Source organism: Drosophila innubila, assembly GCF_004354385.1.
Source record: "Drosophila innubila isolate TH190305 chromosome 2L unlocalized genomic scaffold, UK_Dinn_1.0 4_B_2L, whole genome shotgun sequence".
Taxonomy (NCBI): domain Eukaryota; kingdom Metazoa; phylum Arthropoda; class Insecta; order Diptera; family Drosophilidae; genus Drosophila; species Drosophila innubila.
Window position 1 is genome coordinate 1,868,092 of NW_022995372.1, and position 20,258 is coordinate 1,888,349.

The 20,258-nt window shown below is 34.5% G+C and overlaps 2 protein-coding genes across 2 annotated transcripts; one reads left to right on the forward strand and one right to left on the reverse strand.

Annotated features, from left to right (window-relative positions):
• On the forward strand, nucleotides 1-1,053 carry LOC117780925 (microfibril-associated glycoprotein 4-like). Its single transcript, XM_034617619.1, has 3 exons — nucleotides 1-131; nucleotides 186-779; nucleotides 833-1,053. The coding sequence occupies exons 1-3, from the start codon at nucleotides 1-3 to the stop codon at nucleotides 948-950; spliced, it is 843 nt and encodes a 280-aa protein (XP_034473510.1). The 3' UTR covers nucleotides 951-1,053.
• A 9,977-nt stretch (nucleotides 1,054-11,030) lies between these two features.
• On the reverse strand, nucleotides 11,031-12,426 carry LOC117781077 (ficolin-1-like). Its single transcript, XM_034617794.1, has 4 exons — nucleotides 12,402-12,426; nucleotides 12,034-12,103; nucleotides 11,322-11,969; nucleotides 11,031-11,263 (listed from the first exon to the last, which is right to left on the reverse strand). The coding sequence occupies exons 1-4, from the start codon at nucleotides 12,409-12,411 to the stop codon at nucleotides 11,146-11,148; spliced, it is 846 nt and encodes a 281-aa protein (XP_034473685.1). The 5' UTR covers nucleotides 12,412-12,426; the 3' UTR covers nucleotides 11,031-11,145.
• Nucleotides 12,427-20,258: the final 7,832 nt, after the last annotated feature.

Here is a 20,258-nt window from a genome sequence, read left to right on the forward strand (position 1 = left end):
ATGTGGTTAAATATAATTTGCATAAGTTTAGTAATAATTACCTACATAAGTCTTTCTGATTCTATTCCGATTTCCGAGTTAAATGAGACTAAAGCATTTTTATCGATTAGCTCCCAGTTATCCGAATTAAGGTGAGTTTTCTTAACTTGAAATATACTTTAAGTCAAAACCAAACATATTTTCAGAGCGGAGCTAGAACGTCAGGGAAAGTTGTCCAATGATTCAATCAAGGAAACAAATCTACATCATTTAAAATCTTACGGCCGTAATTGTGCTGAAGCAACTGTTAATTCTAAGCCTAGTGGAATCTACAATATACTCATTCCCAGCTACAGTAAACACCACTTTAAAGTGTTCTGTGATTCAACAACTCAGGGAGGAGGTTGGACTGTCATATTGAGTCGAATGGATGGAAGTGTAGACTTTTATCGGAACTGGAACACCTACAAAAAGGGATTCGGAGATTTGAATGGAGAGTTCTTTTTGGGGTTGGATAAAATACATGCCCTGACGTCAGAATACAGCCAGGAGTTACTCGTTGTTCTGGAGGATTTTGAAGGAACTGAAACATTTGAAAAGTATGAGAAATTCGCAATCGGAGACGAGGATGAACAATATGCCCTACACACTCTGGGAAAAGCGAGTGGAACTGCTGGAGATTCTTTCTCATATCATCATACCATGAAATTTTCTACGTTTGATCGAGATAATGATCGTCTTACTCAAAACGCTGCCGAACTCTACACGGGCGCCTGGTGGTACAAGGATGGTCACTACAGGTATGATGAAATGTTTTATTTGTAACTTCAGTAGCAAAATTTTGTCCTTTTAGCAACTTGGCTGGCAAATATAAAGACAACACCAGAGCAAAAGGCGTCAATTGGCTGCACTTTAAGGGCTACGAGTACTCCCTTAAAAGGGCTGTCATGATGATAAGGCCAAGGAAGTAAATACCAAGAATCTAAAATTTCAAAACTATTATTATATTCACTATTTAAATCTATTGCGAGTTCCCCTAATTTACCTTCGATATGGAAATCAAAATATATTTTACGTGCAAAACTGTTTTTGAGATTAAAATAAATTCTAATATAAAAAATAAATAAAAAATAATAAAAAAAAAAAAATTTCAAATCAACAAAACTACAGAATCTGTAGGGTACATTATAAAATATTATACGATAATATTTTGAGATAGTAATTTATCTGTTAGCTATAAATTTATTCGCTTGTGGTATTCTATAATTTATTAATGACATTTCCATTGCATAAGAATATGTAACCACAAAATGTTCTGTGGGAAATGAAGGGAGAGAGGGAGGGAAATTCATGTGGCAAGTTCCAATTCAGTCAACAAGTGTATGCAGTAAGCAACAACAAAAATGACAACAACAATTGCCACATTTTTGATGAGTTTAATTGTTTGTTTTTCGCTGCAATGAACTTATCCAGGTCTGGTCGCAGTCTCAGACGCAGTAGGGGGAGACAGTTGGGGCAGGAGAGCATGCGAAAATTCAAAGGGAAGTTGAGGTAAGGTAAGCAAATCAAATTGCAGAACCCGAGCGTTGAGAAAGTCCCGTTAATGTGACCCGACGTGAGCGGCAATAGATAAAAATGCCCAGAAAAGTAAGCAAACATTCTGAAGACAGTCACAGTCAGATAGATAGACGAGACAGACAGAGACAGAGACAGGCAGACAGAGATACACTTAGTCAAGAAAGTGTTTTGTTATAAGTTATAAAAATAATTATATTTATATTTCATTATTTTTTGTTTATTTTAAAAACCATTGACAACCATAAGAAATATTTTACTATATATATATTTTTAACAATCTTTAGGCAGTTATTACAGAAAGTGCTTTAACTAAGTAAAAATGCACAAAATAGTTTTATTTTTTAATTTTAAGAATACTTATATTCGATGAAAATTATTCTAAAAGCCTTTGACAAGAATAATAAAACAAACAATAAAATAGAAATCAATTTCAAAAATTTTTTTTTTCAAGAGAAATGGTGTAATTTTTTTTGTCAACAAAATTTTCAGACTGACTGTAGCTGCAGCGGGCGGTCCGACCGCAAGCAATGACCTCGTGCACAAAACTAAGTCAGAGTCGAGCTCGCTGAACAATCAGCCTGGACTGAAAAATTACCAACGATATCTGATGCAGAGAAGGGGTATGAAAGGGAGAGGGGCGGGGGAATGCTGCAGTCAGTGGGTGAAGGGGCCAACAACAATGCCAAAAAGGAAAGAGACAAAAAAAAGAAGCAAAGAAATGGCCATTGACACAGCTGGGCAACATTTGGCAAGCCCTGAGAGCCAAACCTTATAAGGCAAATGCCAGGCAGGCACGATAAAGTACTCGTATGTAACGAGTACCTCCCGCTACTCATGTGGGTCTCTCTTTTACATGCTATATTCGACTTGGTTCAAACTGTATACAGTACAGTTAGAACTAGGGATTTATGACATTTACTGCAATGTAAAGAAGCAGCTGCAATCAGCACTCAGCAATCAGTGTGACCAGATGGGCGTATGTAAATTTTATAACTTGTAAATAATGGAAATTGCCCAACAAATAGTTTATGATCGCGACAAAAAAATTCTTTATCTGTAAGTTGAACAAATTTATTTATTTATTTGCATATTAAAAAGTAATTCAAATGCTTATAGGCACAACTCTGAACGTCCGAAAATGAGATATAATTCGTACAGTATTCTTGCCTAATATAATAAACACTTCCTTAACAATTTATTAGTAAAAATATTAAGAATATTTAATTTGATTGTAATTTTGTGTGGGCTTACATTTTAAATTTATTGTTATTCTGTATTTCTTAACTTATGTAAAGTCATAAATTTAGTTATTAATTTGAGGCAGCTCTGCTTGTGCCTTCGTATATAAATAAATAATAAATAAAGTATTTATATTTGTTATTTATCCATTCTTTATTATCCTTTGAAGCTCTTGTAGCCCTAATAATTCGCAGTCAATTTTCGCCTGTATTAACTTTTGACATATTTAAATTAATTGACTTTAAAAACCGAATGCCGCCGCGCCCAATTGGCTGTTGGGTTAGGCAAGGCAATGTCAATGCCATTGGCCAGAAACTAACCCAATGCCAGAGCCAGAAACTGAGACAGAGACAGAGACAGGCCAGAAGCAAAGTCTGTGTTGGGATGCTGCCAAATGGCCCTGGACCGTCGTGTCAGTTGTCAACTTCAACGCGGTCATCTGACACCTGACCACCGAAATGAAAATGCGTGGCGAATGTATCTGTATCTGTATCTGCATCTGAGTCTGTTCCTGTATCTTTGTATCTATGTATCTGTGCGCCGTCGGCTGCAATTTCAATCAAGGCGCAACAGGCTAAGGGTTGACCTGGGATTATGGATACTACGAGTTGTTATTGTTGCACTCTTCTCTTCTTCTTTTATTCGCAATCTTATGGTTATCAAAATAAATGAAGTGTTGCCTGCAACAAGTTGCGCGGCGCGGAAGCTGCACTGTACGGTGTACGTGCCCTGCCACATTCTGTGGATTGCGTGCGCCTACACAGAGCAAAATAATCAAGTAATTTGTACTTAAAGCACTACAAATTAAACTTCATTTCCTACTATAAATGATATCAATAAGGACGGGATTCATTTTCTGTCAGTTTGGTTAAGATATCTCAAAACACAAAAAAAAAAATTCTTAGCAAAACCTGATTTTCGACCGCTCGGTTCTTCGTCAGCTATATGATATAGTAGTCCGATCAAAAAAAACACAAACTTGATCTGCTTGCAATATAGAGGAGACCATACAAAGTTTGGTGCCTTTAGCTTTTATAGTTTCTGAGATCTAGGTGTTTATACAGACGTCAGGTCGACTGATATGGCTAAGTCGATTCGGCTATTGCTGCTGATCAAGAATATTTATACTTTATAGGGTCTACCAAGCCTTTTTTTAATAGGCCCCTGTACTTTGCTTAAGTACTTGGTCTAAAAATTAAAATTTAAAGGTCTTAATTTTGAATTTTTTAAACTCGATTTTTTAATTTAAAGAATTTTATATAAAATGTAACAAGCTTGTTCCGTCAGTATTACCAGTGATCAGTTTCTAATAATTTCTAGTTAACGTAAAAATAATTATATGCTAATTTAAACTAATTCATACTTGTATAAAGTAAGGATATTACGATTTTTAATTCGAACTTAATTTTAGTACGGCTCTTTTCTCTGAGTGTAGCCCTTGCCACAGTGTTGGGAATTGGGAATTGCCAGTTGCCAGGCGAATTCACTTGGTGCACTGCCAACTGAGCCTTGTTAAGCTGAGATTCCAAGTCTCTTGGCCAATTTTCAATATACAAATACATGGCAGGAGCAGCGGGAGGAAGAGAGGGGAGAACTTATTTAACAAACGTTTGCACAAATTGAATATTAAGCTGGCGCTGTCCGCTCCTTCGTACCCCTGCCCCCTCCCCCTCCCCCTCAATGCAACTGTTGGCGATGCAGGCAGAGATAACAAAGATGGAGATAAGCTGAGATCGAGGCGCTTCCTGTGCGCCCAGTGTGGCAGTTGCAAGTTGGTAAGTTGCCAGTTGCAAGTTGGCCAGTTGCATCTACTTTCGGGCTGTGGCATTTATTTGCCACACGCAATCAATAGCTGCCTCAACTGGAGCTGCAGCACTTTGATCATCGTTCGCTTAATCGACCCGCTGTGCACATGCAGATACAAAGTCAAGTCGACTCCACTCGATCCCAGATACATGCACATGTATCTGATTCTGCATCTGCATCTAGTGTTGCATCTACTTCTGCTGTCTATCTGTCTGTCTGTCCGTCTGTCTCTGTTGCTGCTGCTGTTTATCTAGCTGCGATTGTCGTTGCTGCCTTGCTCATGTTGTTAGTCATTTGTTATGAGATTTGTGCAGACCAATGCAATTATATCTGTGGCACGCCGAACAATTGATACCCTTTCTGTGCCCTCACTGTATTCAAATTTCAACTTAATTTTAATTCTTTGTCCTGCACAGTTCAAGCCTTAAGACCTAGGAGCGAAATTCGAAATTCGAATTAAAAGGAGGTCAAATTCGGAGCCAAAGTTCACACTTCGAGAAATGGCTTAGTATAAAAAAAACTTTGTTAGCTTAAGAGCTATCTCAACCAAACCAACAGATTGTAGATTTTGCAATATATTTTACATTTTGAACAAATTTGGTCCATATCGGATTACTAAGTCATATAGCTGCCATAGGAACAAATTAACCTTAAGTATGAAGAGCGTTATTGATTTTTTTTTGTATATTCAGAGAATTATACCGGAATCGAAACCGTTAACCGAAAGTACCGAAACCAGAACCGATATTTGTTTCTGTTTGGTTCTATGGAAATATCTTAAACAAACTCACAGATTGGCTTTTGCCAATCGAATGAGTTATAAAGTTTTAAAACTTTTCAACTTTATAAAAATAACAAACATTTGATATTTTGAAAATATATATTTATTTATAATTTTAATATTGTCCAAAAATTAATTTGCACATACCTTGTTATAAGTGCCACGCCTCTTTCCCTGAGTTACACACTTCGTGAGAGTATTGAAGTACCTACTGTAAGTGTATCCAAAGGGGACTCTGGGCGGGCTGATCTTACCAGACGCCTCTGCATATGCATGAGACCAATTCTCAGTCGTTCTTTGTCTGAAGTCTGAGTCTGGAAAGTGCTGGCTGTGTGGCATTTCAACTGGAAATGTGCGGAATTCTTAACACGTGTCTCTGCCGCATTTGTCTTGTCTCCAGTTGTCCCTTTGCCTGGCTAACTAGCCAACGTCTGCCCAGTGTTGCAGTGGCCATCGTCATCGACATCGTCATCGATTGGCGGAAGAGCAGAATTTGAGAGACTTTTGCCATATGTGCAAGCATTGTGTGTAGTCAGAATAAAAATGCTTATTGCAAACCAAACTAAAGGCAAATTATCCCGCTGTTGCGCTATAAATCTGGCTAAATATAAGTAAGTAAATTACAGTGCGAAAGTGCTCATAAGCAAATTGAATCTTGATAAGCTAGCATGAGGAGTCCAGTATATTAATAAATGCAGCTGCTACCAAACGTATAAAGTAATTATTTTATGATTATAGTACGATTTTAATTGTTTTAAATTCTGCTCTGTTTGTTTTGTTGTTTCACCCCGGCTCAAGAGGTTGATCCCAGGAAATAGTTTCCGATCTGATAAGTCGTACCATATGAGTCCAATTGCCAAGTATAATAGTTTATTTTGCTAAAATATATTTAAATTGCACGCCGTTTGCTACTTTTGATCATTCACGTTGAAGCAAATTTATGATTGCAGCCAACTTACGTGAGTCTCAGTTTTGCGTTGCGCAGCCAACTTCACGTTGGTTCAGTTTGCGCTGTGCAGCCAACTTCATGTGAGTCGAAAACTGCGTTGCGCTGCCAGCTTAACGTTGCGCAAGTTGACGCTGTTGGTTTGTGTCTTTGCTAATGAGCTTCAGCTGTCGATAACTTATCGATTTGTTACTTTGGCGCTACTTTTGAAATTAACTATAAGAAAACTAACAAAAGATATAAAAGCAGTGTTTGACAGCTTTAAGCAATAGATATATGGACTAATTAGTTCTGTCAATGCGCATAATTTATTGTAAGCAGCGATTTGGGAATGAGTTTAGTTGTTGACAAGATAATAAACAAAATGTGAATGACCAAATGAAAGTCTTAAAAGCTCGCTACTCAGTTACTTTGATTTATTACGCACTAATAAAACTTATGCTACCATAAAACAGTCATAAATTCGCACACTAAACGCACCAAAAACAAAGCCTAAATAACGGAAGGGGACAGAAGAGGAAGGGGGAGGAAACGGTCAAAGTCCAGGCACTTAATTATAAACATAAAGGTGCAGGAATTACAAGAGAAACAACAACAACAACAGCAATTGGAATAAGGACAACTGCAGTCAGGCGAAAGCACATAAACAACAGAGGTTATAAAAAGGTACAAGTGAGGGGATGGGGAGGGTGAGGGTGAGGGTGGAAAAAGGGGACTCCCCCCAACTGCTGACAGCCAAATGTCCGCCATTTTGTGTTGATGTCTCGTCGTTGTCGCTTTAATGCGACTGAGAAAAGAATTTATACAAATTAGCGGTGAAATAAATTACCTGATGGCGGCGGAGGAAAAGCAAATGAAATTAGGCAGCCTCCAAGAGGAAGGAAAAGGAGGGGAGAATGGTTGGAGGGAAGGAGGAGAAGAGGGACAGACAAAATGAAAGACAGCTGAGCTGGAAATGCAAAGCAAATAAAACATATTCAAACAGCCAAAGTAGAAAAATAAAACGATGAATTAATACTCTTTATAAAAATTAAAAGTTAGTTACTCAAAAAAAAACAAAGCTTGTGTCGAATTAAAAGCTTTAATGATCTATTATGTTAAAAGAACATCCAAAGAAATAACATCAATTTTTTAATAGTTATTGTAAATAAAACTCTCTCTGTGATTTAAAATATAATTTATTGAACTTTTGAAAACGAACGATGAGCTTTCTCATACATGTTAAATTATTTATAGCTTTAATGTGCTTCGCAACTGTTTGCATTGATTGAAAAAAATAACTAAAATATGTTACTGGAAAATCTATTTTATTTTAATTAGGGTATATTCAAGATCCGAGTATTTATGTCAAAAGCATAAAGTGTCGCGTGTTATTCTGTGTGGCCCAAGAGGAAACAGTCGCATAATGAAACATGCTGTGTTCAGGGAGGATGCTTGGGGTGTAGAAAGAGAGACAGACACATAAAAAAAGAGAGGGGGGGTTGAGGTTGAAGCTGTCGCCCTTGACTGTCTGGCGGGATTAAAAGCATGCTGGAAAAGCAAAAAGCGCATTCATGAGTCTGACACTCTGGAGAATAGAGAGACAGAGTGAAGGAAAAGAAAAAGGAGGAGTAACAGCAGAGCTAGTGTGAAAGAGAGGAAGTGAGGGAACAAAGAGCACAGAGGACAGGTGAAATACCAAACATCGAAGCACAGTGGGATAAAAGCATAGATTAGCTGATTTTAAATAAAATTATACAATTTTATATATAGTTGTATTTTTCTAAAATATTCGATTACCAATACATTAAATATTATTTAAATAAATTGTAAATTAACTTTATATATTTATGAATCCATTTTTAAATTATCTGTAATTCCACATAAATAATTCCATAGAATTCCATGACAAACCGAACTTGTCACTTGATTGAGTTCATTAAATAAATTCAATTATTTTTTAAATCATTAGAGCTTTACAATTTTCAATATCTAATTTGCTTTGTTATATTTTTCAGCTTTAATTTTAAATGTTGTATATTAATTTTCAGTTTTAATTTAGTATTTAATTGGTTTTTTCTGTTTTAATTTTAAATGCTTTCTTTTATTACTTTAAATTTTAAGTTACACTAGCTCAAATGCTCTTAGTTGACATTAAATAAACCCCTTTAAATTACATTAATATGCAAATTGTTTTAATTAATAAGAAATAAATTTAAAAAAAAGACACATTTAATATATATTGCTACTTTTGAGGAAATTAATTAATATTAGCCAATCTAACAATTTTTGCCACTGTAAGGAGGCAAATATGTAAAAGTTAACATGACACTTTTTCTGAGTGTCCAAGCACTTGGGTAACTGCGACTAAACTGGCATTTCAAATTGCCTGAATGGCAGCCAAATCACATGCTAATTTTGCAGCACCACAGACAGTGGCAGTTACAAGTGGCAAGTGGCAGGGGGCAGGGAAAATTGGCAAGTGGACGGAGGAAACTAATTATGCCACTAAAATGTCAGAACATACGCAATGAGAATTGACGCTAATGAGGCTCGCATAATCCTTATAAAAGTACATACAGATATCAACTGACTGACTGAATGAAAGTCATCTTCCCCTCATGTCTCTCTTGCCCCTTCATTCACTTCATCGTCCACTCAAAACACTGCCAATTAAACATGCAACATCATTATTGCCACACACTTGGACAGGTCAAAAGTTAGCTCAACATTTCACATTTTATGCCATCATCTATTTTTTTTTTTTTTGGGTGTTGACAAATTAAGTCCCTTGTCTTCCCATTCCATGTCTCACTTTTCAGCCTACATTTTTAAGCCCCTCCGAGTAGGCTTCAAAAGTTTAATAAACACCATTAAAATGACTTTATGAAAAATCTGGCCGTTTCTAGATTTTTCAAAGGTGAAAGGCAAATAAAGCTTATCGGAAAGTCTTAAGAATTCTCTTGATGCCTTTCTGCTTCAACTTTATTAAGCAATTTGAATTGCTTGACTACACAAAAAATATTATTAATCAATTTTAAATTAAAATTCCAAATTTTAGCATGTTATTTTTTGTGGTATAACTAATAATAATAATGCTGAATCTAATTATTAAATTATATTATTAAGATTATATGCTGACTTACTGGCAGTTATTCACCATTAAAATAGATAAATATTAAGGCCTTAAATGTTTGACTTAAATCCAATTAATTGTATAATTATTTTAAAGATAAGAAAGTTCTTTTCAGTTATAAATTTAAATTTTATTTATTATATTTAAATTGTACTTTTAATCATATTATATTTCAAATTTTTCAGATTTTATTATAAATTTGAAATATTGTTTTTCTGTTGACTGATTTTAGTGAATAAATGAAATGTAGTGGATTAATACATAAATAAATTAAAATAAATAAAATGCCTGATAATGAAAATATTAGCTGAAATGAAAATATATATATATATATATTAATCTATTATTTCGACTAAAGTTACTTCAATAACAACGAACATTTAATACCTTTTGCAACTTATTTTATTCCACAATTTCAATCCACAATTTCAGATTTTCTTTCTGTGTAGGTCTTTGGCCCAGCAGCAGCTTAGTTTTCGTTATTCATACGCCCCGTTGCCAATTGGCAATTGCTCTGGCGTGGACTAAAATTCACTCAAATAAACGCTCATAATTTTTATCGTTGCATACATTTTTGGGCACTACACACTCGCACACACACTCGCACACACACTTCTGTGTGCTAATTTATGTTATACGCATATTTGCCAACAATTTGTGCGGTCTACAAATAAGTTTATTGGCGTTTTGCCTTTGTTTGACCAACGTTCGTTGTACGCGTCGTTCAATAACCTCTCAATCGACCCTCTCTTCTTCGTGCTGTCAATGTCAGCGCTTTGGCATATTTTGAATATTTTATAGAACTTGCAACATTTCCTATGATGGACACAACAGCTGACGGCCAACAAATTTGGTAAGAGATGAACTCATTAAAAGCCAAATGACACTGGTTCGATTTGCTGACCATCAAAGCTGGCCGTAATGTGGAACTTGAAATGTAATCATATAAAGAGTCGAGTTAGCAAAAATCGCAATATCAAAGCAGATTCAGAGAGATATTCTAATTGGATATATCTTTATGGTATTTTCAATAAATAAACTGTGAGAAGAAGATTCGACGTAGGGAAAGTTGAGCTGTGGAAAATTTTGGTGATTCCTGATTAATACTATCTGTATACTTAAAATTAAAATAAATACAATAAATACATTTTTAAGGACCTAGTAGGTTAATTTGTAATAATTCCCATTAGTTAGTAACAAATTCCCATCTCTGCAAAATATATTTATGATAATCTTATAATATCTTAAAATGCATGTTATAGCGTTAGTCTCTTGATCTTTCATTGATTCGATGGAATATAAATAAATGTAACTACAAGTAAAGGAAAAAGCAAGTAGATAATTAGAAGACCTTAAAGAATTTAAGAAACTCAAGTTGTATGCTAAAAAAAAAAAATTGTAAAAGAAACTGAATAGGAAGAGGTAAAGTGAGAGAGATATAGAGAGCGGAATATAGAATTAATTATAAAAAAAGAGTGAAAGATAGAGTTCGTAAATAGAGAGATGGAGAAAGAGCAAGAGAAAAATAACTACCGAGAGAGAAATAGAAAAGTGAGAGATCAAGATATTCATAAACACTTGGAGAATGCGAGATATTGAGAAAATAACAATTGTTTTTATTTTGTACCTAAATTCTCAACAAATATGCATCTTAGAATTTGAAATAATGAAATAGTTTTTGATATAGAAAGGGCTTGTTATTCACTTTCCCGGCCGGATCATCATAACGGCTCGTTTGAGGGAGTACTCCTTACCCCTAAAGTCCTGCCAAATAACGCCTTTTCCCTCGGTGGTGTCGTTATATTTTCCCATTAAGTTGCTGCAAGAATTTACGTGAATATACAAAGCTTTAAATAAGTATATTCATTTCGTCGTACCTTCTGTGACAAAATTGATGCCACCATGCGCCATTGAAATCATTGGCGCAGTGTCCATCTCCAATATCATTATCACGATCTTGTGAGGAAAACTTCATGCCATAATGAAGTCGTAGTGAATCACCCGCGGTTCCATTTGCTTTGCCAAGTTTGTGTAAAACATATTGTTCATCTTCATCGCCGATCGCAAAACTGTCATATGTCTCAAAACTTTCAGTTCCCTCGAAATCCTCAAGAACAACAAGCAACTCTTGATTCCTCTCCGCAGTCATTGCATGTATTTTATCCAAGCCTAGAAAGAACTCGCCTCCCAGGTCTCCGAATCCCTTTTTAAAAGCATTCCAGGTTCGGTTGAAGTTCACACTGCCATCCATACGCCTCAATATGACCGTCCAATTACCTCCCTGAGTTTCCGCATCGCAGGCAACCGAGAAGGGTTGACTACTAAAATTGGGGATGACAATATCGTAGACTTTACTAGATCTGGCCTCGTTGCAGTTGCGTAAGTGTGATGCCTTAAGAAGTCCATCTATTAACTTTTTCTGATGATCCAGATCTGCTCTCAAAAGTTTAATATCTGATATCTTATCAAGTTCAGCTTTTTTAAGAATTTCATTCACCCACTTTTCGTGATGTTCATGCTCCGCTCTAAGAAATTATTTAGTATATTTTGAAAATATTTCAGTAATACATATTTGGATAATGATCTTACTTCAACTCGGTTAACTGAGAGCTGATTGATGGTGGCGAATTCGTTTCATTACGTTCAGGGATATAAGTTGCTTTTGAGATTAAAATTAATGCATTAATTATGAAAATTGTACAAAATATTTTCGATAACATTTTTGCGACTGTAATTGACTGAGAAACTTTAAAGACTGAGCTGAGCTACTCATTTTATATCGCATTTTATAGCTGAGGCATAAGTTTCTTATCTTGTGTCACAATTATTGAATAAATTGCGCCCAATACCTTATTACCAAATATTTGATATCAATCTTATCATTAAACAAATGTAAAAAATTGAGGTTGTTATGCAAATAACAAGGTTTTTTTAATGCGTGATTCTTGGCGACTTACTATATTCCATCACTTGTTTCCAAAACAAATCGGCTTATCAAATTATAAATTTTTTTTATTAAAATTTTCTCATGCTCACCAAATAAATAAATATTTACTTAACACAAAAATTTTATACACTTTGTCTGACAAGATATGCCATACTATAAGGCTTGAATACTTAACTAAATTTATAAATTTATAAATATTTATAAAATAAATAATAGCGAAAAAAAATTTTCGCTGGGAACATTCAACTAAGTAAATAAATTTAATCGGGAAAAAATTTAATCAGTATTCCCAGCCCTGCCTTTAAACACATTTGCAAGAAAATAATATCTTCAGGGTGTACAAATACATACTGCTCCTACATATTAAAAAATACGATGGGCTAAAAATCCAGTTTATTCTTTGAGTTTTGTCGAAATTCATTTATTCGATTTAAATAAATATTTTTTTTATATTATTATATTATAGAAAAAACAAAATAAAGCGTGGCAGACCCTAAAATAATATATATAGAAAAAAAACTCTTGATCAACATTTGTTTGTTAACTTCTCTTAATTCGAAGTGAATCAAATCAGAAAAACAACTAATTAGAAGAGCAATAAATAGTCCGGATGTGCGCTGAGATTTTAAATCAGCTATTTATTTCTCACTGTCGAGCGAGTTTAACTTTGGCCTTTCCTAGTTTTCAGAAAAATGGAAAAAAATTCTTGTTAGCGTTTAATCGAAAAATTTATTCTCCTCACTCCTTTTCTTCCAATTGTCTCCGAGTTGCAGCACCAATTGAATAAAATCATTTCTAGTTGGCAACAGTTTTCTTTACTATATTCATTTCACCCCTCGAGGGTCCACTTAATAATTGAGTTGCTGCTGTTGCCCATTTGCTGTTGCCACCTATAGACAGCTTGGACATTTCTCTTCCTCTCTGTCTCTCTGTTCCTTCTCTATCCCTGACAATGTTTTCATTTTGGCAAACATTTTCATTGAACATATTTTCAATTATAATGCCAACCAATTTCATTTTTTGTGTGCACCCAAAAAAGAGCTCGGTAGGTGGAACAGGGGTATAAGAGAGGGTTAAAAGGGGGTTTAAGAGGGAGCTCAAAAGGGTTGCGCTGTTTGTCTTTGGGTATTTGGCAAAAGTGGCAGAAAAAGAGCCAAGGTTTCAATTTCCAACTGTTGTAATGTTTTAAATAAACAAGAGCTGCAAATGAAAATGAAAATGAATTTCCCAGTGCCAACAAAGAAGTTAGTTCTCTTAATAGGCAGAAACATGCATAAAAAAAATTGGCCAACAGTTGAGCATTTAAATTGTGGGCACTAAACACGCACACGCCCATGCCTAAGAATTTGTTGAGGGGGTTAAGAGCGGTCAATTCATATGAGTGGGCGTATCTCTAAGTAAAGAGAGAAAGAGACACAGAGAGGAACGGAGAGGGAGATATACATTAATTGAGCCACTTGGGGCATGGCATAATCAAAGCACACGCATAATGAGCCACAATTAAAGGACAAACATAATTACAAGTCAGTTTTCGCAATACGAGAACAAAAAGTTAAACAATGAACAGAACAGTTTTCGCCAAGTTGGCGGAAAATGGGCCAAAATACAGTGGGAAAGCATGCTAGATAAGTTTATATAAATTACAATTTTTTAAAGTAGCAAAGAATTTGCCAATTTGTAATTTTTCTATGTAAGTTTTGTGAAGAAAAAAATTGATTTTTTCTGTAAATTTTATTTTGCGGTTTTTAAAATTAATATAAATTCTAAATAATTAGTTAACAAACCAAAATAAATTTATATAAACTTGAAACAGGCCTTTAAATTTCATAATTTTCCTTAATTAGCAGAGACAAAAATCAGCAAAACCAGCGGAGAGAAAACTCTCAAAACTGAGAGTATACAACATTTGTAATGTTATGAACAATGTTTCCAAAAAAAAAAATAACAAAAATTATTATATACAGAAAACTAATTTTATTCTAAGCAATAGTAATTTATTTATATAGTAAAGTATACAAATATATATATTAGGGTGCATCGATTTTTATGAGCCAAAAAAAATATAAAAAAATGGTGACCCGAATTCGTTATCTACGGTCAATTCTAAGATTTTTTCTCCACTGAACTACAGCTCTTAAATCAATTAATAGTTCCCGCTTTTTGAGTTGAAAAATGTATTTTTTTTTTTTTAATACAAGTTAATCAAGGCACTTTTCCACTGTACCAAAGTGGCCCAAGAGCAAACAATGCGATTGCCCGTGGGCTCCAGAGCTAAAACTTGTGCAAACTCTGCAAATGAAATTAACAAATTTTGCTAGCGCATGCACAAAATTTGGTCCAAGAGTCTGAGCCTGGCCAAGACCGTTTCAACCGTTTCAGCCGTTTCTTATTTACGTATGAAAGTCACACAAAACGATTTGCGTAGCGCTCGATTACACGACATTCGGAAAAAGGGAAAAGGAATTGAAATGAAGGTTTAACCCCAGACCAAAAACTGACCAGATCTAGGCTCGACTACAGCCTCAGTTCTATCTCCATCTGCCGACACTGATGCTGGCTGTTAAATTTGGTGATAAATGAGTTAAGGTAATGCGTTACATGGCCTAAAAGCCACAGCTTCAGCCTCTGCATTACTCCGAGAAATGTTCAGGCACGCGCGTCTCTAATGAAATCATTTAAATACAAGCCCAAGCCCACATGAATGAATATACACACTCACACACACACTCACTTGTACTCACACACACTCTTTAAGTATAAATGTGAATTTTGTTAGTGCCGCAAGAACGTGCCAAAGATTTAAGTCTGCACAATGGTGAAATTGTAAGCGGTGGGTTAGTAGCATTTTCAGCACATGTCCACAAACAATTTACAGAGAGAATACTCCACTAAATTTGGTAGAATCAAATAAGAGGTCAAAAAATGATAGGAATTAGATTCGGCATGGAAGTTGGATTAGTTTTAATCAAAATATGACTGAAATATTTTCAATGGGTATCAATTCTCAAGGTATGGAAAAATGGACATTGATCGAAAAAATGGATAGTGATGAAAAATAAAAGATTTTCAATATTGATGCAGAATCAAATTACAGGTCAAATAATAAAAAAATTGATATTCCGCATGAATATCGGTTAAGTTTTGACAAAGTTATGACGGTTTGAAGTTTGTGAAAAGTGTCAAGGGGTTGGTATGAAAAAATGGACAGTGATCGAAAAAATTGACAGTAATGGAAAAAAATTAAGTTTTCCAATTTGGATACAGAATCAAAGTATAGGTCAAAAAATAAAAAAAATTGGTATTCCGCATGAAAATCGGTTGATTTTTGACAAAGTTATGACAGTTTGAAGTTTTGTCGACAAATTGGACAGTGATGGAAAAAATTAACTTTTCCAATTTTGATGTAGAATCAAATTACAGGTCAAATAATGATCAAATTGACATTCTGCATGGAAATCGGTTGAGTTTTGACAAAGTTATGACGGTTTGAATTTTGTAAAAAAGTGTCTAGGGGTTGGTATGGGAAAATGGACAATGATCAAAAAAATGGACAGTGATGGAAAAAAATTAAGTTTTCCAATTTTGATGCAGAATTGAATTACAGGTCAAATAATAAAAAAATTGATATTCCTCATGGAAATCGGTTGATTTTTGACAAAGTTACGACAGTTTGAAGTTTTGTATAAAGTGTCAAGGGGTTGGTATGGAAAAATGGACAGTGGTCGAAAAATTGGACAGTGATGGAAAAAAATTAAGTTTTCCAATTTTGATGTAGAATCAAATTACAGGTCAAATAATGATCAAATTGACATTCTGCATGGAAATCGGTTGAGTTTTGACAAAGTTATGACGGTTTGAAGTTTGTGAAAAAGTATCATGGGGTTGGTATGGAAAAATGGACAGTGATCAAAAAAATGGACAGTGATGGAAAAAAACTTAGTTTTCCAATTTTGATGCAGAATTAAATTACAGGTCAAATAATGATCAAATTGACATTCCGCATAGAAATCGGTTGAGTTTTGACAAAGTTATGACGGTTTGAAGTTTGTGAAAAAGTGTCATGGGGTTGGTATGGAAAAATGAACAGTGATCGAAAAATGGACAGTGATCGAAAAATGGACAGTGATGGAAAAAAATTAAGTTTTCCAATTTTGATGCAGAATCAAAGTATAAGTCAAATAATAAAAAAATTGATATTCCTCATGGAAATCGGTTGAGTTTTGACAAAACTATGACGGTTTGAAGTTTGTGAAAAAGTGTCAAGTGGTTGGTATGGAAAATTGGACAATGATCAAAAAAATGGACAGTGATGGAAAAAAATTAAGTTTTCCAATTTTGATGCAAGATCAAAGTAGAGGTCAAATAATAAAAAAATTGATATTCCTCATGGAAATCTGTTGATTTTTGGCATAGTTATGACAGTTTGAAGTTTTGTATAAAGTGTCAAGGGTGTTGGTATGGAAAAATGGACGGTGATCAAAAAAATGGACAGTGATGGAAAAAAATTAAGTTTTCAAATTTTAATGCAGAATTAAAGTAGATTTCAAATAATACAAAAATTGATATTCCTCATGGAAATCGCTTGATTTTTGACTAAGTTATAGCAATTCCAAATATTCGAAAGGTCTTAGGGGTTAAGTACTTCAGAACTTTATGTATCAAGTAAACTATTGTAAATTGTAAAAATAAATGAAGCTTTTAGTTGAATTATTTATGTTGAATATTTTATTGAAATCTTTCTTTTCAACTTTTTTTTGTGCCTTCTTTCGATACTGAATCCGTACCGAACCAGTTCATTAACCAAACACCTAATTCTGTTCATTTCGCAGTACAAAAATAAACTTCAATATATTTTTGTTTTCCAGGCTTGCCTGCAACAATATTTTGTTTGTTTTGCAACCCTGTTGTGCTGTTAAGCTGTGACTTTAGAATCCGAATGAGACAAGTTTCAAGTATTTTACGGCAGTAGCAGCTGAGAAAGAGACACATCCAGACCATCAACTTCAACCTCAAGCTCAGACTCAACCTCATCAACAACTTCTTTCACATTCCCTCATACTTATTCTCAAAGCATGCTGTTGACTTTAATATATCAAGGCAAAATGTCATTTGGTTTAACACCCGAAAAGCACAGCAACAACAACAACAAAAACTACAGTAGATACACACATATGGTGTCAAATACACAATGTAGTCCATGTATCTTTAGTACACATTTATATGACTAGAGATACTTATGCACATCTGCACCCATACGTACTCGTCTATCCCATATTCCCAGATATCATACCAGTTTTTATGGCCAAAACTGTAACTTCATACTTACTCCAACCCCTGATGAATCCCAGCGACAGTCAGGGCCCATCGACTGCATTTGATGGCGGTTCGCTCATAAAACAAAAAAAAGCGAATGCCAGAAAAAGCTATGAAAAAAAAAGAGTGAGAAACTACGCAATATGTTAACTAGTCATGACTGCAGGGTACTAACCTATCCTTAACCCTCTGCTTCACAGTGTCTACACACAGAGAAAAAAGCTTTCAAGTTGATCAGACTTTTAATCTAGCCTATTTACAAGTCAAAAATTTTACCATTTTGGCATGGTTTTTTTTACAAAAATTCAAAAATTAAATTTAAGATGGTGTTTTATAATTACGGTACAAGAAGTCGATTAAAATTCCAAAGATCCAGAGGCAAAAAAAATACAATATGAGTTAACAGAGCATATCATGATCAAAATGACATTTTTTTTTAAATCGGTTAAGTTTTAACAAAGCTATGAGAGTTTGAAGTTGAAAAAACCTTTGATCTAGCAACTTTACAAGTCAAAATTTTTGTACAATATAACATGATATTTTACAAAAATATAAAAGATTTCAGATTCAAGTTTTAAATGTTGTTTTATACTAATATAAAGAGTTGATTAAAATCAAAAATTTTAGATCTAAAGTTTTAAATTTTCAAAATTTGAAAAGGGGACCCTTAGTTTTAATAAACGCAACCTTAATTTAGAGAAAACATTTTTTTTGTGTGCTTAAAATGCTTTTAAATTTAAATTCATAAATAAAAAACTGTTCCTTTTTAATGCGAGAGAGCGAAAAGTAGTAAGTTTGAGAGACAAACGCATGTTGTAAATTTTATGATTAATTTACCCAGCAGTTGCATTAAATTGTGGTGCAGGCGTAAGGGGGCGTGGCACGCCAATTAAACTCATAGCTAACGGAGCGTTATCCAAAGTTAAACGACTGGACACTGAGGAAAACCGACCAGTTGAAGCCGACAATGCAAACATTTGCACAGCAGCAAATAAAAAAGTGGAAAAGTAAAAAGAGAGACTACAGACGACAGACGGAAAAGCGAGAAAAGCGGGGAAAGTGGGAAAAGCGAGCGAAAAGCCGCAAAAAGTTCGCTGCGGAAAGCGTCGCAAATGTTTGAGGTAATGATAAAATGCGCGTCGAGGGCAGTCAGTGAGGCTAAGCTTCCGTTTCCGCTCCCCTCCATTACCACCTCACCACACCTTAAACCCCCCTCTCCTTTGGGCGTGCAACCTTTAGCATTATTATGCATTTGCATGTTGCATGCCACTCGTCGTTAGCATTGCAAATGTTATCAAGTGGCGCTTGAAATTGAAAAAACATTTATCAGACAGAAGAGAATTTTGACTGTAGCACCGCTTTACTGGCTGATATACAATCAAAGCAGATGAACTGCATTTTATTGGATTAATCTCAACACTAATTGCAACAGTAATCAGCAACTTTGCAACTTAATTAAATGAAAATTCAATTTTTACAATTCGTTTGCAACTTTTGTTGTCCGGCAAATTGAAAACTTAAATGTTGGTGGTGCTGTTGAAGTTGCAGTTGCACCACAATTGCACCAAACTACATGACATTTACAATCAGCAAATAAGTATAAATTCCAAGTTGGGTATAATGACTAAGAGACTCGTTTTGAATCACAAAGGGGGTTTATTCTTTAAATGACTAATCGAAATAAATGTTTTTGGAAATGTTTACTGTATTCTTTTGAGAGTCTGATTCATATTTATTTGAAACTAATTGTTATTGGAAATTCGTGTTCTTTAAGGCTATATGACTGTATTATATTCACTATGTACATAAAAGATGTACGACTAGCTTTATTAAGAAGATTTAATTGAAGATTATGTTCTACTATATATCATAAACTTTATTTATATATAAATATATTAAGCATACTTTCTAACAATCTCTATATGTTTAAAAAAAAAGTTTAAGAATTATTTCAAAATATAGTACTTAACTTTTCTAAACTGAAGCTTTAATTCAAAACTTTATGTTTTAAGTCGATATCTTAATTATCTTGAATTATTTATTATACATTTGAAATTAATTAATATTAAATAAAATTTTAAAATCTAAGTTAAATGGCAGAGTATTTCAAAGTCAACGTGTGCTTGGAATGATTTTCGTATTATTTATTGTTCTGTGCACAATTCAACGTGTTGCTGCATTTAAAATTCATTTGCGCAATTTGCAACGCACACGCAGCAGTTGCAATGCGAAGCAAAAATACAAATACACAAAGAAATGTGAAAAAAAATTATGCAAGCGCGTGCAAGACGAATGGCGAATGCCAAACGCGGCGTATGCGTGATAATTTTGCATGCAGGCAAAAACACATTCGGTAGCTGTGTGTGGTTGCGTGTGCGTGAGTGTGTGTGTGTGAGTGTAAGTGAGTGTCTCTGCGTTGATTAAATTGCATAAATTATGGCTGCTTGTTGATTAACTGCAGTGCTATCTCCATCTCTATCTCCATTTCTATATCCATCTCTCTCCCTCTTGCCTTCTCTCTTTGGCGTCAGCTCCAAAGGCCAAGTTTCGAATT

Excerpts from the sequence above, each read along its gene's own strand:
- LOC117781077 (XM_034617794.1), bottom strand. Across the intron at positions 11,970-12,033 it reads TCTCAGTTAACCGAGTTGAA|AGCGGAGCATGAACATCACG; the intron begins GTAAGATCATTA and ends ATAATTTCTTAG. Across the intron at positions 11,264-11,321 it reads CATCAATTTTGTCACAGAAG|CAACTTAATGGGAAAATATA; the intron begins GTACGACGAAAT and ends AAATTCTTGCAG.
- LOC117780925 (XM_034617619.1), top strand. The coding sequence starts at position 1 with ATGTGGTTAAATATAATTTGCATAAGTTTAGTAATAATTACCTACATA. Across the intron at positions 132-185 it reads TCCCAGTTATCCGAATTAAG|AGCGGAGCTAGAACGTCAGG; the intron begins GTGAGTTTTCTT and ends ACATATTTTCAG. Across the intron at positions 780-832 it reads TACAAGGATGGTCACTACAG|CAACTTGGCTGGCAAATATA; the intron begins GTATGATGAAAT and ends TTGTCCTTTTAG.